We start from the raw sequence: 20,247 nt of genomic DNA on the forward strand, positions 1-20,247 counted from the left end.
GTTTCCATGCACAGCCTCACTCTAATCACAGAGAAGTGGGGATTGTTCCAGATATGGGAACCGAAGACAGTCTTCGTTGTTCTTTGACTGTGAAACTCAATGGATGCCATAAAGTCTACTTCCACGACAATTTGAGCCCTAAAAGGTCAACATGACTAAAGTGATAGTCCCTCCGCTGCTCCAGCAAACAGACCAAACTTTGGTTTACTACTGTAGAATGGCGTGCACTAAACAGATAACTATTTTTTTGCTCTACCATCTGAACATGGATGCCAAGATTATATCTCAAAAAAAGTAGTGCCTGGTATTTAAGGGGCATAATAAGTCTACTGAACCTGTTTCCCATCCTGGCAAACTATTGAAATATTTGTAATGCTTGAAAGAGGTCATTATTCAAGTCTTCATAAAACAGCAAGTCCACCGGGTGACAGGCTCAATGACAGGATAAAAGTTGTCCAAATGTAACTTTTTATGCAGAATGTTTGTGTTGGGTCAAAGGATGGGAAAATAAAAATGTATAAGTGAAAACCTGAAGCTTACTTCTACTATCAAACAACCTCAATTGTGCTAAATCCGAGGACTCCTAAGCATCTAGGAGGAGTCTGAGAGGACCTCTAGAGAAGAGGAAAGGGTAGCATAAGAAGGTACAGATGGCTAGCATGTTTTACAACATTTTCCATACAGTATCCCAACTTCACGAGGAGGCCCAGGTGCTATGATAGAGTAACAATTCCATCCAGGGAAGGTACTGGTTATGGATATGGAAGCCACCATATCTATCTTAGTTTTAAAGCAATGTCCTGATGAATTCCAAATGAGAAGAAATCGAGACCTTCAGGAGAGAAACCTAACATTTTCTCTTTCCGCTGGAGCACATATGTGTTAAAAGCTGGGGAGAAACGGTAACTCAAATGAGTGCAAGTGGATGCTTCAGGCCACATACTCCGGGCCAGATTTAGAGTTTCGCACACAGGTACTTCGTTGCATCGCCAACAGCCCAAAGGAGTAAGGGCCATCGAAAGTAAGTCATCTGACGGTCTTCCCTATTAGAGTGGGTGGGAAGATGTTTTTTTTTTTTACGGTCCATCACAGCCATGAATATTCTGGTGGTGAGGAACAGTACAATATATTTTTTAAATACCCACACACCAAGGGAGGCCACCATTAGTTTAGTATTCCATAAACAAACTGCCACTTTGGAAGTTTGACTTTAAAAAGTAAATACTTTAAAAGTTTGGGGTGTTCGCCACCAATGACGGTCGCACACCAAAAACTTTTAATTGGCTTTGTATGAACCCACCTTTACTCCGTCAGCAAAGCTCTAAATCAAGACCTTAGAGCTAAGTGACATTATGGCAAGCGTCCCCAGTTTTGCACTGACTCGTTATTTCATCAGTGGTCGTGGAAGCGGTTGATCCCACAAAAACTAAGATCCACAACTTTACCCTGTTGGTGCTGGTTCAGAGCAGAGGACCTATGTTGTACTCTACTCCCCACAGTGACTCCATGCGCCATGACTTTAGCTGCAGTTGTTGACAAGTCGCACAAAAAAGCAGCTGATCCAATGCTGCCAACTTGAGGAACAACCAGGTTTCTTCTCTGGGTTCTCCCCGAGCCTAGCATTTCCATGTATACATTTGCCCATGATAATATCTGTCTTTAGTGCAAAGATGTGGACTGGAAGATTGATCACGTGTAGATCTGAACAGATTTTCAAGGCTTTCAGCAGCTACAGTAGCACTTATTCGTTGAGTCCCATGGGCCGTACTGCATTAGGAAGGTTTATCAGAGTGCTACAGATAATGGGGAGGGTCTCTTAAGCCAGACGGATGGTTAACACATAGCCCGATCTTCAGGGCTAAGGACCACGCCTGGTGTTCTTTAAATTATTGAGCATGTCATTTGAGAGGTTTGACATGCGGATCTTTGAAGCACCATTCATGTCTAGGTCTTGTACTTGACAGGAGGAGGAACCTTAGCATAAGGGTCTATGCATTCAGAGGTGGCCTGCCACTTGAAAGGTATACTCTCTTTGATGGGTTAGGAGGCGGAGGACTCCTGAAGGCTTCACCTCAATGATTCAGGTCGCTCACTTCAGATTCTGCATGATACAAAAAACAAATCGACAACAGAGGAATAAAACAGAGCTGGGTACGTGACTCTAAATGGAGGGGCATCTATGAAGGCAAATGAGAAGTTCCCACTCCTTATCCAGAAAGACACCGCAAAAGGGGTCTTACTTCTCTGCACACGGGTACAGAATGAGGTCTTCAAGGGTTTCTGACATTTGGGACAGGATGGTGGAGGTTATCACAGTGGTGACTGATAGGTCTTTGGCCAGGACCCCAGGTATCTGCCTGCTGTGATGGTTCCCTGTAGTGAAAGTCAATGTCACCACATCTAGGTTCATGGACCTAGTGCTGACACTGGATAGAGCTGGTTATCAGAACCAGCTGAAGGGAGAGGGAGCAACGTTTCAGAGGGAGGTTAACAAGTGGATGAGGACAAGGGAGTGGATAGACACCTGGAACCAGATAACATGTATGTTTGTTCGTTACTGGTTACCCAAACATAGGTCAAAATCTTCTAAAGCTTTTGCTCGCTGGCAACCTGAAATGATTCTAACTACAAAGTAAGTTCAGTATGATGGACAACAACTTATTATAGCAGTATAGTCTGCAGTATAGCTCTGCGCTGAAGGCTATACAAGGTGTTAAAGGCTCTGAACTCGAGTTATAGACCCAAAATGTGAACGAGGAAGAAAAGGGCCCTTCAAAAACCATTGAAGCCAGAGGAAGAAAGGATATAATTGTATTAGAATATTCCACCCATTGAAGGTCTGCATGATTAAAAATAAAATAGAACAAACAGAAAGACAAACTTTGGAAAGTTGGAGCAGGTGGTCTATACCAGGTTATATTGGTGCTCAGCTGCTGCATTTTCCTCATTGAAGCTTTCATAAATTCAGTGTTCTAATATAGCCTTATAGGCCGCTGTAGCAGGCTATACTGGGCATTAAAGGCCTGCTCCAGCATAAAGGCCCAAGTCGAAGGGGAAGGCTTTTAACAAGGGAGCGGGCCTTTAATGGCCGGTATAGCCCAGCTACGATGGGCTATAAAGCTATTAAAACATTCCGCTACTAGACGGCAGAATGTTCTAACAAATAAAACAAAGGTCTCAGTGAAACCCCCTCGTTCTTCATGAGGCATCTGTTCACAGCTGTTGGAATGTTGGAGTTCCAGGCTTTTACCAGCCATTCGAAGCCCGAAGTACTCCATTGTCTTCAATGGAGCTCCCAACATTGCAATGTTCTACATGTTCTTTATGTACAAATGCAATAATGATATTTGATGTGAGCTCTAATGAAGACAAAGGAGTGGCTCATGGCCAACAATGACTGGTGTAGGTCTTCTGCTCTGACATTCCAATGTAACTCATTCTGTTTCTCTCGGTTCATTTCAGAACTTTCTATGCTCCCGGAGTGGGATGTTCTCATACCATTCTAGCCCTTCTGTCTCTGGCTGTTAAGGTTGCTAAAGGCATTCTCCCTTGATACGGCCCTCAGCAGCGTGTTATGCAACAGTAACTGCAGCGTTGCTCCTGGTTATAGCAGTTTTTCCTGAGGACACTACAAGCAAATTCATAGCAACAGGCATTTTCACCAATTTTCAAATCGCAAGGTGAGGCAAAAGTTGGGACGATTTATAGAGGATAGATCCCGCCACACAAGCCTGTATTCATCCTTGTAAACCAGCTTAGACCTAAAAGTAGCCGAGGAAGCTCCTGCTATGAAATGTAATCTGTACCATTGGGTATTACAGTGAATTGCAATTCATTTCTATCCCTAAGGATCATTACACATGCCTTATGGTACCTACGTGTCTTGATGGGGACAAGATTTTGGGCTTCTAACCAATTAAACCCTCCCTTGGATAGTCCCCAACTGGATAGTCCTGAAATCACGCGGAAATCTAAACTCAAGTTCCCATGTTCCAGTCTGGAACTAACCTAGAACCCAACCTTATGAACTCTGTCCGAGCTAGCACTACATGGGACATCCGGTACAGAGGATGGCTTGCATCAGTCAGGACAGCAGTCAGTTATTTTTTACGGCATGAACGATAAGTCTCAATTTACAAGTATCAATTTTAAGTCGGTTCTACTAGTCTTTCTCTGTACGAGATTCTGAAGACCATCAGAGTAGTCCCATCAGTTTTACTTCCCTACAAGTGGTTCGGTCTGAGATGAGAAGGCTGCACCAACACTTTCCATTAGCCTAGAGGCCTGGCGGGTTCTGAAAGTGCAATATGGATATGAGCTGTGCCGCAACGAACCCATCAGCACAACAGAATGAGGCTCTGCTCATTTTCCATGCAGTCCATACTAAAGGACTTCAAAGACCATCATGATTAATTTTTCCCCATGCGTCTTATAGGAGATCAGAGAGAGACTTCATATCCATGCTCTCCAAGGAATTATGAATGAGATCTGTATGTGGCTGGCCCACGCATTACCTTTAATTTACAGCAGGTCAGAGGAGAGCTAGAATACCGATCAAAAACCAAATCATAACTTTCCTGTGAACTAGCCATCAGGAAGTAAAACCATCAGCTTCCTTCTCTCGGTTGAGGATCAGCAATAAATCAAAGGGAAGATCGTCCAATCATCACATGATTAGACCCACCAAGCAGTGGCGGGCGGTGACCCTCAACACTGGATGGGCATATAGGGGGCAAAGAGACAAAACCCCAAGGGGGCCAAAAAGCTAATTCAAAAAAATGTACATGTACTCTGTGTTCCGCTCTCCTCCATGCTTTCTTCTTTCTTCTGGCGCCAGCGTGACGGCACCCCATGGAGCCTCAGGCAACCCTTTTCTGCAAATCCCAATGCTGCTCTCATGTTGCAGATGAGCAGCATGGGAGCAGCGCCAGGATTGGCTGGAGCGGGCTGCCTCAACGATCCAGCAGGTACCGGAGGCTAGTGCCTGCTCTCCACCCAGATGTCTGAGACAGCTAGGTGGAAAGGCTTACACTGCACATGTCAGGCTGGCCATCGCATGACAGCAGGTAAAGTGACGCGCGCAGTGTAAACTGGTGGAGTGAGCCCCACTCCACTGACGCCAGTCGGCAGCAAAGCCCCACCCTTGAACACTGCTCTGGCTGGGAGCAATGACAAATATAACGGTAATTCATTTTATTACTGTTGTATTTTTCAATTTTGCTGCACTGGCAGGTGGGGGGCCAGCACTGCCATTGAACCAGATGGAGCACTGCAACCCTATGCGTATTGGGTCCCTTTTAGAAGACACAGAACAGGCCCACCCAACCCCCTCCTCCACGACAATGTAGCTTCTAGTATGGCACAACAATGCCAGGTTTTAGGTTCAGAATCGCCCTCTTTCTTTTGCACTCTTGGTAAACCAACTGCTTTTCCTTAGCCTTGAAAAAATATTGTTGATTGGTACCTGAACAGCGGACGGTGTCACCCTGGGGTCAAAGATCCGCAGCTGCTTGTCCTGTTGGAATAAAAAAGAATGAACAAGTGAGCGTAAGGATACCCAGAATAAGGCACCAAACCACATACACCTACCTCATACCAGGGAAAAATTAGGGCTTTAAGTGGGCCGAGTCTCACCGGGTCTGAGCACCAGCATTTTTTTTAAAGGGGCCTCGAACGGGTCTCTATCGGGCTCTGTATTGTGCCCTGGCACAGGCGGTCCGTTTTTGCCCCGGACTGCAGTGACAGCAGGCACATCGATGTGCGCTGCTCACACTGCTCACTTCTCACTTCTCACTAGTGGAGAAGTTAGGGCACAACGTCATGCCAGGTGAGCGTTGTTGTAGGGGAAGGAAAATCCTTTAAAGAGTAATTGAATTGCCCTTCTCTTTTTGAAACTCAGGAGCAGCAACATCGTCGTGGTGTCACCAGGGTTTTAAGTGGAAGCTTTTTCAATATTATATACAAGCCATAGTTGCTGCTTAATTTATCTTATGCAACTAACAACCTTTGACAAAGCCAATTGTTCTGACTTGTTGTAGGTATGATGTTACTTGCTGTATCATATATCTGGATGCAATGACAGAAACAGTAAAATACAAGTCGGGGGCACACTATGCTAAGCACAGATTTTTAGCTTATGTATTTTTAAACCACGCCCTTAATTACATTAGCCACACCCCTTTGAGAGACCTACAGTTTTTTCAACACACTTAAAACCCTGGTAAAAGTAATTCTGATGCGGCACCCACTGCCAATGTAAGAATTATCAATGTCTGATTACAACAACCACATCCATTGACAGTATGACACCCGTTGCGAACCACTGGCACTGCACCATAGCAAGAATGCCCAATGTCTGGTGAGAACACATACCCAGTAATAACATGGTGCCTGCTGTGAAACCCAGCCAATGTAGCACTGGAATAATAACCCACGAGTGACGTGTAATGGCTTTGTGCGCCTGGGCTGTGCAAGGAGATTATCGTAGCATGAGAGTAACCTTACCCATCGCCAGTCTTAGTTAGCCTGGGCAGGTCAAGTAGAATTATGTGTAGGTGTGCAACTAAATTATGGGGTACGGGTGACTAAATTATCCAGAAAGGAAAGGCAAATCATACAGCAATTTATTGAGAACCGATTTCAGTTAAAAAATGATGCTGTCATTGATATATAATAATACGAGCGTGGCAAATTCATGTTTATCCAGAAATCAGTAGGGCCACAGACTTTTCCATTAGCCCATACTCTAGGCCGGATGTACTGTTGTGGCAGAGAAGGACACTCATGTAACTTTTGGCCAAGCTGTCCGTGCTTTATGTAAGGGGAAGGTTCCAGAATATACCCTTTAGCCAGGGCTTTAAGTGGGATGAAAAAACTGGGGGGTGGGGGGGGGGGGATTCTCTCAAAGGGGCGTGACCAGTGTAATTAAGGGCGTGACTTAAAACACATAAGCTAAAAATCTGTGTTTAGCACAGTGTACCGCCCGACTTGTATTTTGCTGTTTCTGTCATTGCATCCAGATATATGATACAACAAGTCACATCATACCTACAAGTCAGGACTATTGGCTTTGTCAATGGTTGCTAGTTGCATACGATAAAAAAACAGCAACTATGGCTTATATATAATAATGAAAAAGCTTCCACTTAAAGCCCTGGTGAAAACCACGACAATGTTGCTGTTCCACAGTTTCAAAAAAAAGAGAAGGGATACCAAGAATTTGTTCATTTGTACCTTTAAAGATTTATTGTATTGCCTTTATTTTGGTCCTTCTTCAATAAAAAAGATTTGAAATAAAAAAAAAAAGAAAATGACTCTCTTTAAAGAATGTCCCTTCCCCTACAAAGCTCACCTGGCATGACGTCATGCCGTAACTTCTCAACCAGTGAGCAGTGTGAGCATGCGCGAATCGTTGTGCCTGCTGTCACTGCAGTCCGGAAAAAAAACGGACTGCATGTGCTAGGGCACAAAACAGAGCCCGATAGTGACCCGTGTCGAGGCCCCCTTTTAAAAACTGGCAGTGCTCGGCACCGGTGAGACCCGGCCCACTTAAAGCCCTGCCTTTCACCAAATGCAGCATCAAGGTCTGTCGCTACTCACCGTGTCTAAGGTAAACCTGCAGCTCAAATCTGCCGGTTCGCTTTCGGCAGAGGCTTTTTTCACTAAGTGTGTGACCATAGCGCCACCTGGTGGAGTTCCAACGTGAAATTTCATACAGCCATATATATCTACGGATGAGCAACTAATCAAATAGAGGTTTATGCTTGCGAACATTATGTGAGCAAGAAAAGGTAGGGTTCTTTGGATTTAAAAACCCTAATTAGCAAAATGATGACATCACTAAAAACAATATTACATGGAGTTTAGCCAGATGACATCTAAATAGATCATATTTCAAAGCATGTCATGGCTTTGATAGACTTGATGATTGGTAAGTGCTCAGGGAGATAGAACCTCTTAACAGATACAATCACCAGTTTTCCCAAAAGTAGTAGGATGAACTTAGGAATGTGCAGGCTGCAGTAGTTGTAGTATTGCTGTGGGCCTGGATGAGTGGGCTGCGGAGTACACACCGCTAAATGGATACGTGCACACACCACTGTAGACTTACCGATACGGCCCAAGCAGCGGAACTTCCATTTATTAGTCTCGGCTAGACAGCAAATGCACTGTCGCGAATTGACGTGTTCTGTTCTATCTGTTGGCTTACAAGGCCGCCCATCTCCTACCATTGGTAAACTTCAGTGTTGCGCTCATTTTCTCTGATGCCATTCGTCATGGCATGCGGACGTCATACCCTCTTCTTGGGTTTGTCGCTCCCATAGCGCATGGACCAAGTACGTCTCCTTACACTGCTCCCGATTTGTGGAGCTTTTTTTTGTTTTTATGCACTCCATAGGAGTGCTTGTTTTCAGGACCTCTCCCTTGTACACATACCACCAAAAGGCATGTGCCTAAACTAATGCATTTTTTAAAAAGTTGTTAAAACACAAACAGCACTTGTTTATTTCATTTTTTGCAAGCTCCGATGGTATTGGAGCGCTTATTTCGTCATCAGTCTTCCCACAGCATGAATACAAACTGATGGTATTGGAGAGCTTTAGGTGCTCACCAGTTACATTACATAATAGCACATTTATTTTTGTCACTGGTCCTGCTTCAATGAAGGATTTCCCCCCCTGTTGTTGCTTGCCCATCTCCCCATCCCCCCCGATACATCACTTACCACTGCTGCTCATGTCTGGACATACCCGTGGTCACTTAGAGCGAAGAAAGCAAACACAACAAGATGATGGATGGAGTGAACATGGGTAACTTGCTCACAGTGCCACTGGATTCAATCTAGCCTGGCTGAGGGGTGATATCATGAAACCGGTCATAGGATGCTTGTTTTCGGTCCAGGGAGGACCTAGCTTGGCAGTTAGAGGTGGACTGTTCCCATGAGTAGATGGGTCAAGACTGATTTACATATGGCTGGGTCCAAACTGGAGTGGCATAGTAACCCAGATCTCATGATTGGGGTGAATGGTTGAAGAGTTTCAGCACTCCGTCCATCATCTTGTTGTGTTTTCTATTACTTCAACGGAGGCGCCAGTATCCATGATTGTGTTAATAGCCTGGCCACTGCTGCACACGCTGCACTCTGTTTGTGGTCATTTCCCTGTGGCCTTGTGATTGGTGTAGAATAAGAAAAAGACTTCTTCATCACTGTCCTCAATTGCGCCGTATGGATCTATGTTGCTGGGAGGGCCTTGGGACTCTTCTGGCACTTCTGCTATGACAGATTGAACAGGGCTATGGGCGCCTTCTCACCGCCCTCTGGCGTTGCTGCGGCAAACTCAGCGCAAAGTGTTTATACTTCTCACTTCGTGCCCGTTTTCTAGTGCACCGGTCATTGTGAAAGGGGGTGTAGATCTCGTCCACGGTCCGGGTGCGGATACATCTGTGGCTTTTTTCAGGCTATGTCTGGCAGGACGCATCTTGCACACTAGATCTACTGTTTCAGTCTTGACCTTGGGCTCGGAGGCAGGTGGTTGTGACACGCTGATTTTGACTAGGCGCTCTTCCATGCACTCTGCACTGCTGTAACAGTTCATGAGCAGAGCCAAGAGTTAGTATGTCATCCAGAGTCATTTCAGGTTCTCGTAATAAGAGTCTACTGAGGACACTTGATTTGCACCCTTTGATTGGAGCTCTAACCTCTTTGTGGGTATCAAGTGCTTGCTATTTCATACAAATGAAATGAAACTGCACTTGTATAGCGCTATCTACCCGGAGGCCTCGTAGCGCTTATGACTGAAAGCTTACTTAGCGCGGGCTCGGGGCAGATCAGCAGGATTTAGCATACAAATGAGTTTTCAGGGCTTTCCTGAAGGAAAGATGATTAGTAGTTCCTCGCAGCGATAAAGGAAGGGTGTTCCAGAGCTTAGGTGCAGTGTGTGAAAAAGAGCGGCCTCCCCAGCGGGCTTTCCTGACTCTGATGGAGGTAGCCAGCTGGAGGGTACCGGATCGAAGGGAGCGGGACGGGACATAGGGAGTGACCAAGGGCTGTAAGATTGCAGGGCCCAGGCGATAGAAGGCTTTGTGTAGAATACACATGGCCTTGAATTGTACTCTAGCCGCTATGGGGAGCCAGTGAAGCTCCCTTAGGGCGTTCCTTGCTGACTGCCAGCGAGGAAGATTGTAGAGTAGACGGGCCGCACTGTTTTGGGTGACTTGGAGCTTCTGAGTGACAAAGGAGGGGGCTCCCATATAGAGGGCATTCCCGTAGTCCAGGCGAGATAGTATAAGAGCCTGGACCAGGATCCTCCTTGCCTGAAATGGGAGCAGAGGGAGCACCTTCCGCAACATCCTCATCAATCCAAAACAGGTAGCTGCGGTTTTTGTGGCCTGGGCCGAGAAGTTCAAGGCTGTATCGAACCAAATCCCCAAGCTTTTTATTTGGGACTTGGGGACGGGGGGCGGGCCCAGACATGGTGGCCAGATGGATGCAAAGACAGAGGGAGAAGGATTACCCAATAAGATGACATCTGTCTTCTCCCCGTTAAGTTTTAAACAGGAAGATTGCATCCATCTGGCAACAGCCTCCAGACAGGGGCCTAAGGTGTTGGACGATCCCTCCGAGTGGTCTAAGGAGACCACCAGTTGGGTATCGTCCGCGTAGGTGACAATACGCACACCGAAGGGATGGACTATCCTGTCTAGGGGTTCCATGTAGGCATTAAACAGGGTGGGGCTGAGGGAGGAGCCCTGAGGAACCCCACACCTGAGTGGATGTTTAGGTGACACCGCCTCACCCTCAAAGACCTGGAAGAAGCGGTCAGCCAGGAAGGATGTCAGCCATTCCAAATCCGAGCCCGACACGCCCATGTCCGCCAGTCGTTGTAATAGCATGACATGGTTTACCGTGTCGAACGCGGCGCTGAGGTCTAATAGGATGATGGCGACTTTTCCACCCCGGTCTAACACTGCTCTTGCTCTTGCTTCCTCTGTTACCGCTAGGAGGGCGGTTTCAGTCCCATGTAAAGGGCGAAACCCTGTCTGAGAGGCACGCAGAAGGCTATTTGACTCCAAATAGTTCATCAAGATGTTATTTACGTGCCTCTCAAGCAGTTTGCTCAACCAGGGGAGCAGGGAAACAGGACGGTAGTTCGCAAAGATGGACTGGTCAAGGTTGGGCTTCTTCAACAAGGCCCTCACCATCGCACACTTCCATGAAGGGGGTACGGCTTTAGAGGAGATGGAAGTGTTGAGTACGTCCAATATGACCGGGCGGATCACGTCCATAGCCTTAATGAGGATCTGAGGGGGTGCTGGGTCGTTGGGGGAGCCAGAGGTAGTTTTGGAAATAAGTCTGTCTAGGACCGGAATGTCTAGGAGTGGGATTATGTCCAGCCTACAAGAGACAGAGGCATCAGAGGCTGTGGAGACGGGGGGGTTCCAAATCGTTGTTAGCATTCCCAAAAGAGGAGTATATAGTCTGAATTTTATCAGAAAAGAAAGCAGCCAGATCATTGCAGCGGTTTTGGGCACCATCAGCAGAGGGACATTCCGCAGGGGGTGAGATGAGTGATTTAACAATTTTAAAAATTTCCCTTGGGGCATTGGCGGCTGTATTAATTTTGCTACCGTAGAAAGAAGCTTGTGCCGCCTTTATCTCCTGTTTATAGAGCCTAATGGCAGCTCTATATTCATCCTTCCTAGGTTTGGAGTAGTCCTGTCTCCAGGCTCTTTCGTATTTGCGACAGGCTAATTTCATGGTCTTGAGAGTGGGAGTAAACCATGGGGCCGCTTTAGGTCTTTTCGTGAGGTTACTAGCCTGTACAGGGAGGACCATGTCAAGTGTGGAAGAGATCCAGTCATCAAAGTTGTTGGCTGCTGTATTGGCATTCAGTGCCTTCCTAGGTTTATCTCTAACCAGGGCAGCTTCCCAAACAGGGAGGGGGAGTGAGGACCATTTCCTACCTCGGTGTTTAACGAGGCCGTGAGTGGGGTGAGGGGGGTTTGTACGCCAGGTAAAGGGTATCAAGAAGTGATCCGTCCAAGGTAATGGAATAGGGGGCTCAACCATGAGATCATTAATATTGCTGTAAATGTGGTCAAGCAAGTGGCCTCTATTGTGAGTTACATGAAACCCCTTTTGATGTAGGTCCAGCGCTTGAAGGTTGGAACAAAGAGTGTTGGCTGCAGTATCGTGAGGATCATCTAGATGCAAGTTGAGATCCCCCAGCACGGTGAAATTGGGTGAGGATAACACGATGCTTGCAGCAAGATCCGTAATTTTAGTAATGAAATTGTTAAGAGCGCCAGGAGGGCGGTAGGCTAGGGTGCCAGAGAAGGTGGTAGTGGGGGAGAATTCTAGCGAAAAGTGTAGACTTTCGCAAGTTGGTGAAGTGGTGGGGATAATTCGGCATTTGTAGCTGTCACGATAAACAATGGCCACTCCTCCACCTCTCCCAGTCTGGCGATCCAGTCTCTTTAACGTAAATCCTTGTGGAATGGCCCAGACAATAGCTGGATCATTGTCTGTATGAAGCCATGTTTCCGTTAGGAAGAGAGCGTGAGGATTAAGCTCTTCAATCAGTGAGTGTAGTTCGGTGTGATGTTTACAGACGGACCTACAATTCAGAAGAAACATTCTCCATTCCCGAGTAGGAGGTAAAGGGCGGGTATGACGGGGAGATGGGCTCCAGTTACAAATTTTCCAGACATAATCAGTGTGGGATGGTAGGAACGTGTGATCATATGTCAGACTAATGGAGGGACGAAGAGCAAGAAGCGATAAAAAAATATTAAGACAGCGGAGGGCCTACCATGGTGAACGAAACCTAGACACCAGTCAGCAGGAAGCGTCTGGACGCGGACTGGCGCAGACTGGCTTCTCTTTGGCGCCTCTTCGGCGCGTCTACGGCGCTACCGCTGCGCGGACAAGTGCGGGGCTAAATAGGTTAGGCGGAGTGGGAGATTAGCGCGTCAACCCACCGAAGATGGCCGCCTCCGATGGAGCAACCAGGAAGTGGTGCCGCTTGCCTCCCTCCACAACAAACAGCACTGGTTGCTGCGGTGGACCGGGGAGTGAGCGAGCCCAATACAAGTCCTTTATACAATTTGTGCAGTTTTTAAAATAAGCTAAAAACAAGAGCTAAAGCAGGAATACAAGAAAACGCTTGTAGCAGTCCTACTTGCTACCAAGCGCCAGCGCTACGATATTCTCACAATCAATCTCGAGCGCTCTTCTGACCGGCCCTTAAGTAATCAGGGCGGAGTGGGAGACTAGCGCGTCTGATAGCCAGAAACCGGTCCTAGGATGCTTGATTCCGGTCCAGGAAAGACATGGCTTGGCAGTTCGAGCTGGACTGTTCCCATGAGGCACAGGGGTCAAGGCTGATTTGCATATGGCCATGTCTGAACTGGGGTGGTGTGGAGTGCAAAAAAACTATGGATTTAGATCCAGATCTCTTTACTGGGGTGAATGTATGACATTGTTCTGCATTCTGTCCATCAATTGTTGTTTTTGCTATTTCATACAGCCGCGTGTAGAATCAGTCAACAAACTTGTCCTCCCTTTGCCACACTTGACAAAGCTTGAAGTGCTCAAAGTATGGGTTGATCTGCGATCAAAGTGCGCAATGAGTGCCACTACTGTGGCATCATAGTTGTCTTAATTTCCAATATTAGAGATGTTTTCAAATAACGTGAATATGTCTTCTAGTGCAGAAGCAGTGAGTGTTTAAACACAGGTTCGATTTCGTGAGTGGCTCAGAAGTAATAAGTGACTCTGCTGAGCCAGTTTTTCCATCTTGCGGCCGTCATCCCAGGATGGACAAGTTCATTGAATGGCGGGAGGACATTGTGAGCTGGGTCGGTGCAGTGTGGCAGCTTCTGCAGGAGGGCCTCCCTTGCTGGTCAGCGCAGCTCCAGCAGGGTGATGGCAGTGTTGGTCCTGGGAATAGTGGCAGCCGCCTCACACAAAGGGTAGTAGGGCAGGCGAGGAAGGGTGCGCTGGGGAGGGGGAGCACGGAGGAGAATAAAAAAAATTAAATAAAAATTACTTTAAGTTGACGGCAGCATCGCGCCGGGTGCTTCCTCTTCGTGTCCCAGCAGGCGCTGCGGCTGCATCAGCCTCCCTGCCCAATCCTAATTGGTCTGATGAGGCTATAAAGACGCCCTGCTCAGATCAGGGAAACTGTGGGATTTCTCCAGCCCAGCTTCTCAATGCAGTCGGACTGGAGAAACCTAAGTGCGCATGTATGTTTTGGTCGGCCTGAGACAGCCGGCCAAACACACATGAGCAGTTAGAGAGTGCATATAGAACTCATCCTACTAACCCCTCCCATACCCCGGCCCCTCCCTGTACACGCTGGCTGAGCCAGCTGCTTAAAAATAAAATGATAATCAAATATCGTGTTACTTTTTAGTTGCTGGCTCTGCCAGTGGGGCATCGCTCCTCCGCCATTGCTTAGGAGCCGCCCCTGCCTGGGATTTCGTGAGTGCGTGGTGGTGGCCTCGAGGAATTGTATGGAGGTGCCTGCTGAGGCTGGGGGCACGCTGTGCTGTGGGTGGGATTGCAGCCGCAAGGTTGGACTCACCCACTTGCAGAGTGCGTCGCTGGTGTCTCATGGATTGGCACCGCTGGGATACAATGTTCCCTGCTCTGGCATGGCAGGCGTAGCCTGTGGCACTCCTTGTGTCGTCCTGGTTTTGGGCACACTGAGGGAGGCTTCAAGTGCGTGTCTTCTATGGGCTACAGGGTGGCAGGAAGAGCAACAAAGCACTGGCGACGCCCAGAGTGCAGGTATTGATGGGGCTCTCCATGTGGACAGGCAGAGAAAGGCTCTCTTGAATGTGGCCTCGTGTTATTTTAGGGCCTTGGCGGTTCACAGGCCAAGCGTCACAGTAGGGAAGCAGCTGTGTAAACCGGACAGTAGGGCTGCGGGTTATAAGGACAGTGCTTTAATTGGGCCGGTACTGACTGAGTACCGGACTTTTTTATTTTGAGAGAGAGAGTACGGCATTTCTCAAGCGGGACGTAATACTTTTAATTGGAGAGTACCAGCATTTGCATTTTTACATTTCAAGCACTGGTCACCGGTAGAGATAGAACTCAGCATCCGGAGGCTATGCAGAGGAGAAGGCGATGTGCTGGAGGGGGAGGGGGTCGCCCCTCGTTGCAAGTATAGTGCTTACTCAATTCAATTCAAATATCTTTATTCGATTGTAAACTTTACAATCATAAAAGCACAATTCATCAACAAACAGTTAAAAACAGTCCGGATATTTAATTTATAAAACAAGAGTTTCTTTAGACAATGTAAAAGACAGAAGCAACAGGCAGCATAAACATTTTAAAAATATATAAATAAATTCAGTACAAAAAAAGATTTAAAAATGCCTAGCGGCGTTAGCAGCATAATTATCCCTCCATACTTTTCCTGAAGGAAATTGCTAGTTTCAGGAAATTACAGACAAATAAAGTGCAATCGCATTTCAATAGTTGAAGGTAATAAAGTGCTGGTTTTATCTGTGCAAAATTCAGTTTTTTAAGGCATGGCTTTAGATATAGCCTCCGGGGTGTTATGTAATAAGGAGAAATGAATAAAAAGTGTGCTAAGTCTTGCGGAGACTTTCCGTCGCAGCCGCAAGCTGGCAACACCTCACCCCGATGGGCCCCACTTGGTACCGCCAGTAGGAGGTGAAACAGATCAAAACGGAACCTTGTTAGCAGATAACGTTCATAGCCAGTCAAAGGCCATGATAGATATGGTTCCATTTGTAGACAGGTTTTAAGTAGAACGTGTTTCCTAACACTGTCCTTCTGCAACTCAACCTCCTCCCTGGCAGTATACCTAGTTGTCATCAATGCATTTTTCACAAAAATGACGTCTGCTTTGGTGATAAGGTTTGGGGTTAAAAACAAATCAGGCCGACCAATTTCAATCAGGCGGTCATTAATATATTTCAGCCACGGGACCTTAAACCTTCCATCCAATGTTAAGGCTTCTTTTAGTATTTCATGAGTGAGGGGTATATCATTGTTGAGCCAGCAATTCAGCCAGCACAACACGGGATTCACTGCTATTCTATCACTTAGATAGGGTACACCCAGCTCCTCATGTACAGAAAAATTTCCAGTTCCCCTTGGCAGCCTCAATATTTTCTTCAAGAAATTATTTTCTGTGACCTCCAGGTCCCTCAACTTGCTATAACCCCAGAGCTTGCTTCCATAACAAGCGACGGCAACACTTTTTGCCTGGTATAGTTTAAGTAAAGCGGCCACCGGGCTATTCCCAATTTTTTTCGCAAAGCCAAGTATGGCAGCGTTAACACGTGCTACCTCACCCTTCTTCTTGCAGACGGCAGGGCCCCAGGATAGTTTGTGATCAAAAAGGACCCCAAGGTATGAAAAGGTATTGGTGGTAGGAGTTTTTTCCCCATTTATGCAAAAGAGATTAGATTTTCGTGAACCCTGGCCTGTCTTCAAAACATAGGACTTGGAGTTATTGATGCTTAGGCCTCGGGACTCCATAAAATCAAAGAAAGAATTTAAAAGTTTCTGGAGACCAATTGCTGTCCTAGAAATAAGGACAGCATCATCTGCGTAAAGCAGAACAGGGACCCCCTTTCGGCCTACAAAGGGGTAATCGGCTCCTGTTTTTAGCAGGTACTCCTCCAACTCATTAATATACAAGTTGAAGAGGAATGGAAGAAGGATACACCCCTGTCGAACACCCTGATTTATTCTGAAATCCCCCGTCACTTTCAGATCTTGGGTATAACGAACGTTGGCTCTTGTGTCGGAGTGCAAATCAGCCAGAAGGTTAATTAAGTTCTTCTCTACGCCCATCTTTAACAGGGTGACCCATAGTTTACCTCTGTCCACGCAATCGAAAGAGGACGATAAGTCCATAAAGGCCATGTGGACAGTTCCTTGCTTGGCCAGGGTATATTTACCTAAAATCAAATATAGATTCAGACACTGTGTAATTGTCGAATGACCAGGTCTGAAGCCATATTGTATGGGGGATATAATATTGTTTTCGATTGCCCATGTGGTTAACCTGTTCAAGATTATACCACCTACCACTTTGGCTACAGAATTAATTAAGGATATTGGCCTGTAGCATAACGGGCTGCTGCGATCGCCCTTTTTAAATACAGGGACTATGGTCGATAACCCCCACGACCGTGGGCACCCCGAGATCACAGCTGCATTTACTACGGCAGTAAGGACTGGGGCCCAAAAGGAGATACTGGATTTAAAAAGGTCCGGTGGCAAGCCATCCGGGCCTGGAGCCTTATTACTGGTTAGTCCTTGGATACCCCTTTCTACCTCACTTACTGAAAAGCACAGAGAGTTCTCCGTTGGAATTAAAAAAGCATTTTCTGCCCGTTGCTCATTACTCTTAAAAATTGCAATAAAGTGAGTAACCCAATCCTCCTCTGAGATGTTAGTGCCGAGAGCTGTGTCACTAGGATTATCAAACAGGGGTTTGTTAATAATTTGCCAAAATTTATTACTATTACCCAACACTGATTGGTCAAGAAGAGACTCCAAAGTACTAGCCTTCATTTCTTTTTTCCGAGTACCTAGTGATTTCTTATAAATCAGGCGCAAATTTTTATTTTGACCGTGATCTCTAGGTTTAATTTTTAACGCCTTTCTCAGGTCTCTGCTTGCCTTAGAGCAATTATGGTCGAACCATTTAGGGTTATTTCTGGTTTGACCCCTCATCGGTACTGTTAACATAGAGCCTACTATTGACACCATGGCCTCCAAACCCGCCAAGGTTTTCTCAGGGGGTGTAAATGGTGACGTGCAGGCTGCTAGTTCCTCTCCACATAACTTATTTATTTATTTCAGTGTACAAATTTTCTTGATTTACCATTGACCACTTCAGTCGACGTTTGCCATTAATACAGCGTAACGTGCTTACTCGTAACTGACAAGTCCCCCAAACAGTTGGCCAGTACAGTAGTGTTGCTTGCCATCACAGCATTAGTTTAACTTGTAAATCAGGAAGGATGAGAGGCATCAAGTGAACCCACTGTTTTATTTTGCAGTATTTTGCTTCACTAAATAGGAAAGTAGTTGAAAATGTCACCGCAAAGGGCCCAACTTTTCGACTCTTCGTGTTGCCTGCACTCCCACCTTCATATGGGCTAAGACAGTTTACCAGGTGTACCTGGGGAAAAAAATAGAAACTGGCGTTTGATTTTCGCATCTCTGCTTTAATATTGAAATATTATTGCGGGTTCTGGTGCTTTTATTAGATTGTTGACAATGTGTGCGTGCGAACTGCGCCATCTGGTGGTCACTTTATGTATGTCCGACATTTCTGCGGCTGTTCATTTCGTCTCTTTCGAGCGCCGTTTCTTTCAAAGAAAGCATCGCCGTTGAAAATATTTGGCATGGAAAAGATGCAAGAAATGGTAAGGTATCACAGTCTTCACAATTCTCAAAAGTGTATTTCTTTAAAGCCAAGTTACACTATGGATAGCTTCATCTAGCAAGGGGGCTGTGCCAATCCAACGAGGCACAGAGAGAGTAAAAGAACAGCGTTCAAACGACCTCGATGACATGCGTCAATAGTTTCAACTTGGGGTAATGCAGAAAATATTCTGATATGCATCAGAAAGGAATTACTTCAAAACTTCGTGCATACCAGATACTCCATGTTATACTGTTCTTCAATCCATTTCTGAACAGTTGACCACAGTTTCAAATAATCTGTCACTGTTCCTGCTTTATTGAGAAAACAACTACATCAGAGTCTGTCTTAAGCCATTGAAGTAAACAGCAATTTGCAGTAATTATTATTGAATTGCAGCTGACATTAGATGTGCCTAGCCAAAGCCGAGATAGATTCATAGTACTGTCACTGCTTTAAATGCATCTTTCCATGTGCAAGGTGATAGACAAAGGACAAGCTTCCAAGTCTGTAGCTACAGAACTGTTCAAGTCTTGCTGTTACCCACATCCAAACTAGGGAACCTGAATTAGTTCGCCAATTCAGTGATAGAAATGCAATTCTAAGATAAGCGTTTGAAAATGCAATTGTGCATTTTGGGAATTTTATGCTACTTGCTTTGTGGAGAAGTCGAATACCCTCACCCAATGCGGAGTCTTCCTCTTGCACACATACGGAAGAATATATACCTTTACCGAAAGTAGCCCTAAAATCACCTTTTTATTTGGACTTTAACTGCCATAGAAATGCACATCCCTTAACAAAGATATTAAACCCCACAGCACAGTGTAATCATCGACGTTGGTAATGCTGCAGGTGATGGAGAAGCGAAGGAGTGACTCCTCCCAGGACAGAGAGGACTCAGACGATACCTCACACAATAATGACGTTATTGATCGCACTATGCACTGATGGATTAATTGCCAATGCTCCTGCTCGCATGGTCTCCTATGTGGGGGGGGTGGCTGCATTGCTGTGCACTTGGAATAAGGGGGGTGTCTGAATGAGGACTTTTCTTTTAAAGACGGTTGCTGTGTGGGTGAATCCATGATCCCTAGCGCGTTAGGTGATTGATGGAGAGGTGTGGTGCAGCGGCCAGGGCAGCTGACTTCGGAGCACAGGGTTCACGGTTCAATACCCGGCTCCGGGCGGCAGCTCAGCTCAGCTCACCATGTGACTCTGGGCAGTAGCTCACTTAATTTCCACAACTGCCCCCAGCGCCTTGAGACCCGTAAGAGTGAGTAGTTAGCGCTTTACAAATACGGATTTTATTTATTTATTGGTTACTGAAGTCAGTCTGGAGGCATTATGATGAGCAGTGCACGGATTCTGCGACCCCCTGGGAGATCTGGGAGCCATATTGGGAGTGCCCGGTTGAATGCCAAACCTTTGTGCCAGGGGGGGTGCTTCTTTGCTTGATTTGACATGTTTGTCTATGGATTAGTGTCTGTTGTGTGGTGGGGAAGGGTGTTTCCTCATCACGTAAGGGGTTTATTTTATGGGGCCTGGGTAGCGATGGTGTACGTCCTGACACTTCAACTTCTTTGGACATGTATGAGGTTGCTGTTTAGTCCTACTTGTCCGGGGGGATGCGAGGGTGGTAGTTGTGATATTTATTGGGAAGGCTGACCACTGAGTTTCTTTTGATGAAAGTTAGCCCCAGGACGGAGGTGTTTCTGGACTTGGTGCAGCCCCCATTCGCAAGAAAACTGTACACCCAACTGAGGCATGGCTCCTTACCAATAGGGGCACTTACATCCAGATAGTCACTCTTGTCAGA

General features: G+C 46.2%; 1 protein-coding gene across 2 annotated transcripts in view; it reads right to left on the reverse strand.

Annotated features, from left to right (window-relative positions):
- The window catches only part of LOC147688502 (coronin-7-like), a 1,252,182-nt gene that overhangs the window by 1,069,456 nt on the left and 162,479 nt on the right, over positions 1 to 20,247 (reverse strand). For both annotated transcript variants that reach the window (XM_086941395.1, XM_086941394.1), the window contains exon 7: positions 5,465 to 5,515. In XM_086941395.1, coding sequence (XP_086797521.1) covers positions 5,465 to 5,515 — 51 coding nt within the window. The remainder of the gene's footprint in view (positions 1 to 5,464; positions 5,516 to 20,247) is intronic.

The sequence above is a fragment of the Lissotriton vulgaris genome, chromosome 10 (assembly GCF_964263255.1).
Source record: "Lissotriton vulgaris chromosome 10, aLisVul1.2, whole genome shotgun sequence".
Lineage (NCBI taxonomy): Eukaryota > Metazoa > Chordata > Amphibia > Caudata > Salamandridae > Lissotriton > Lissotriton vulgaris.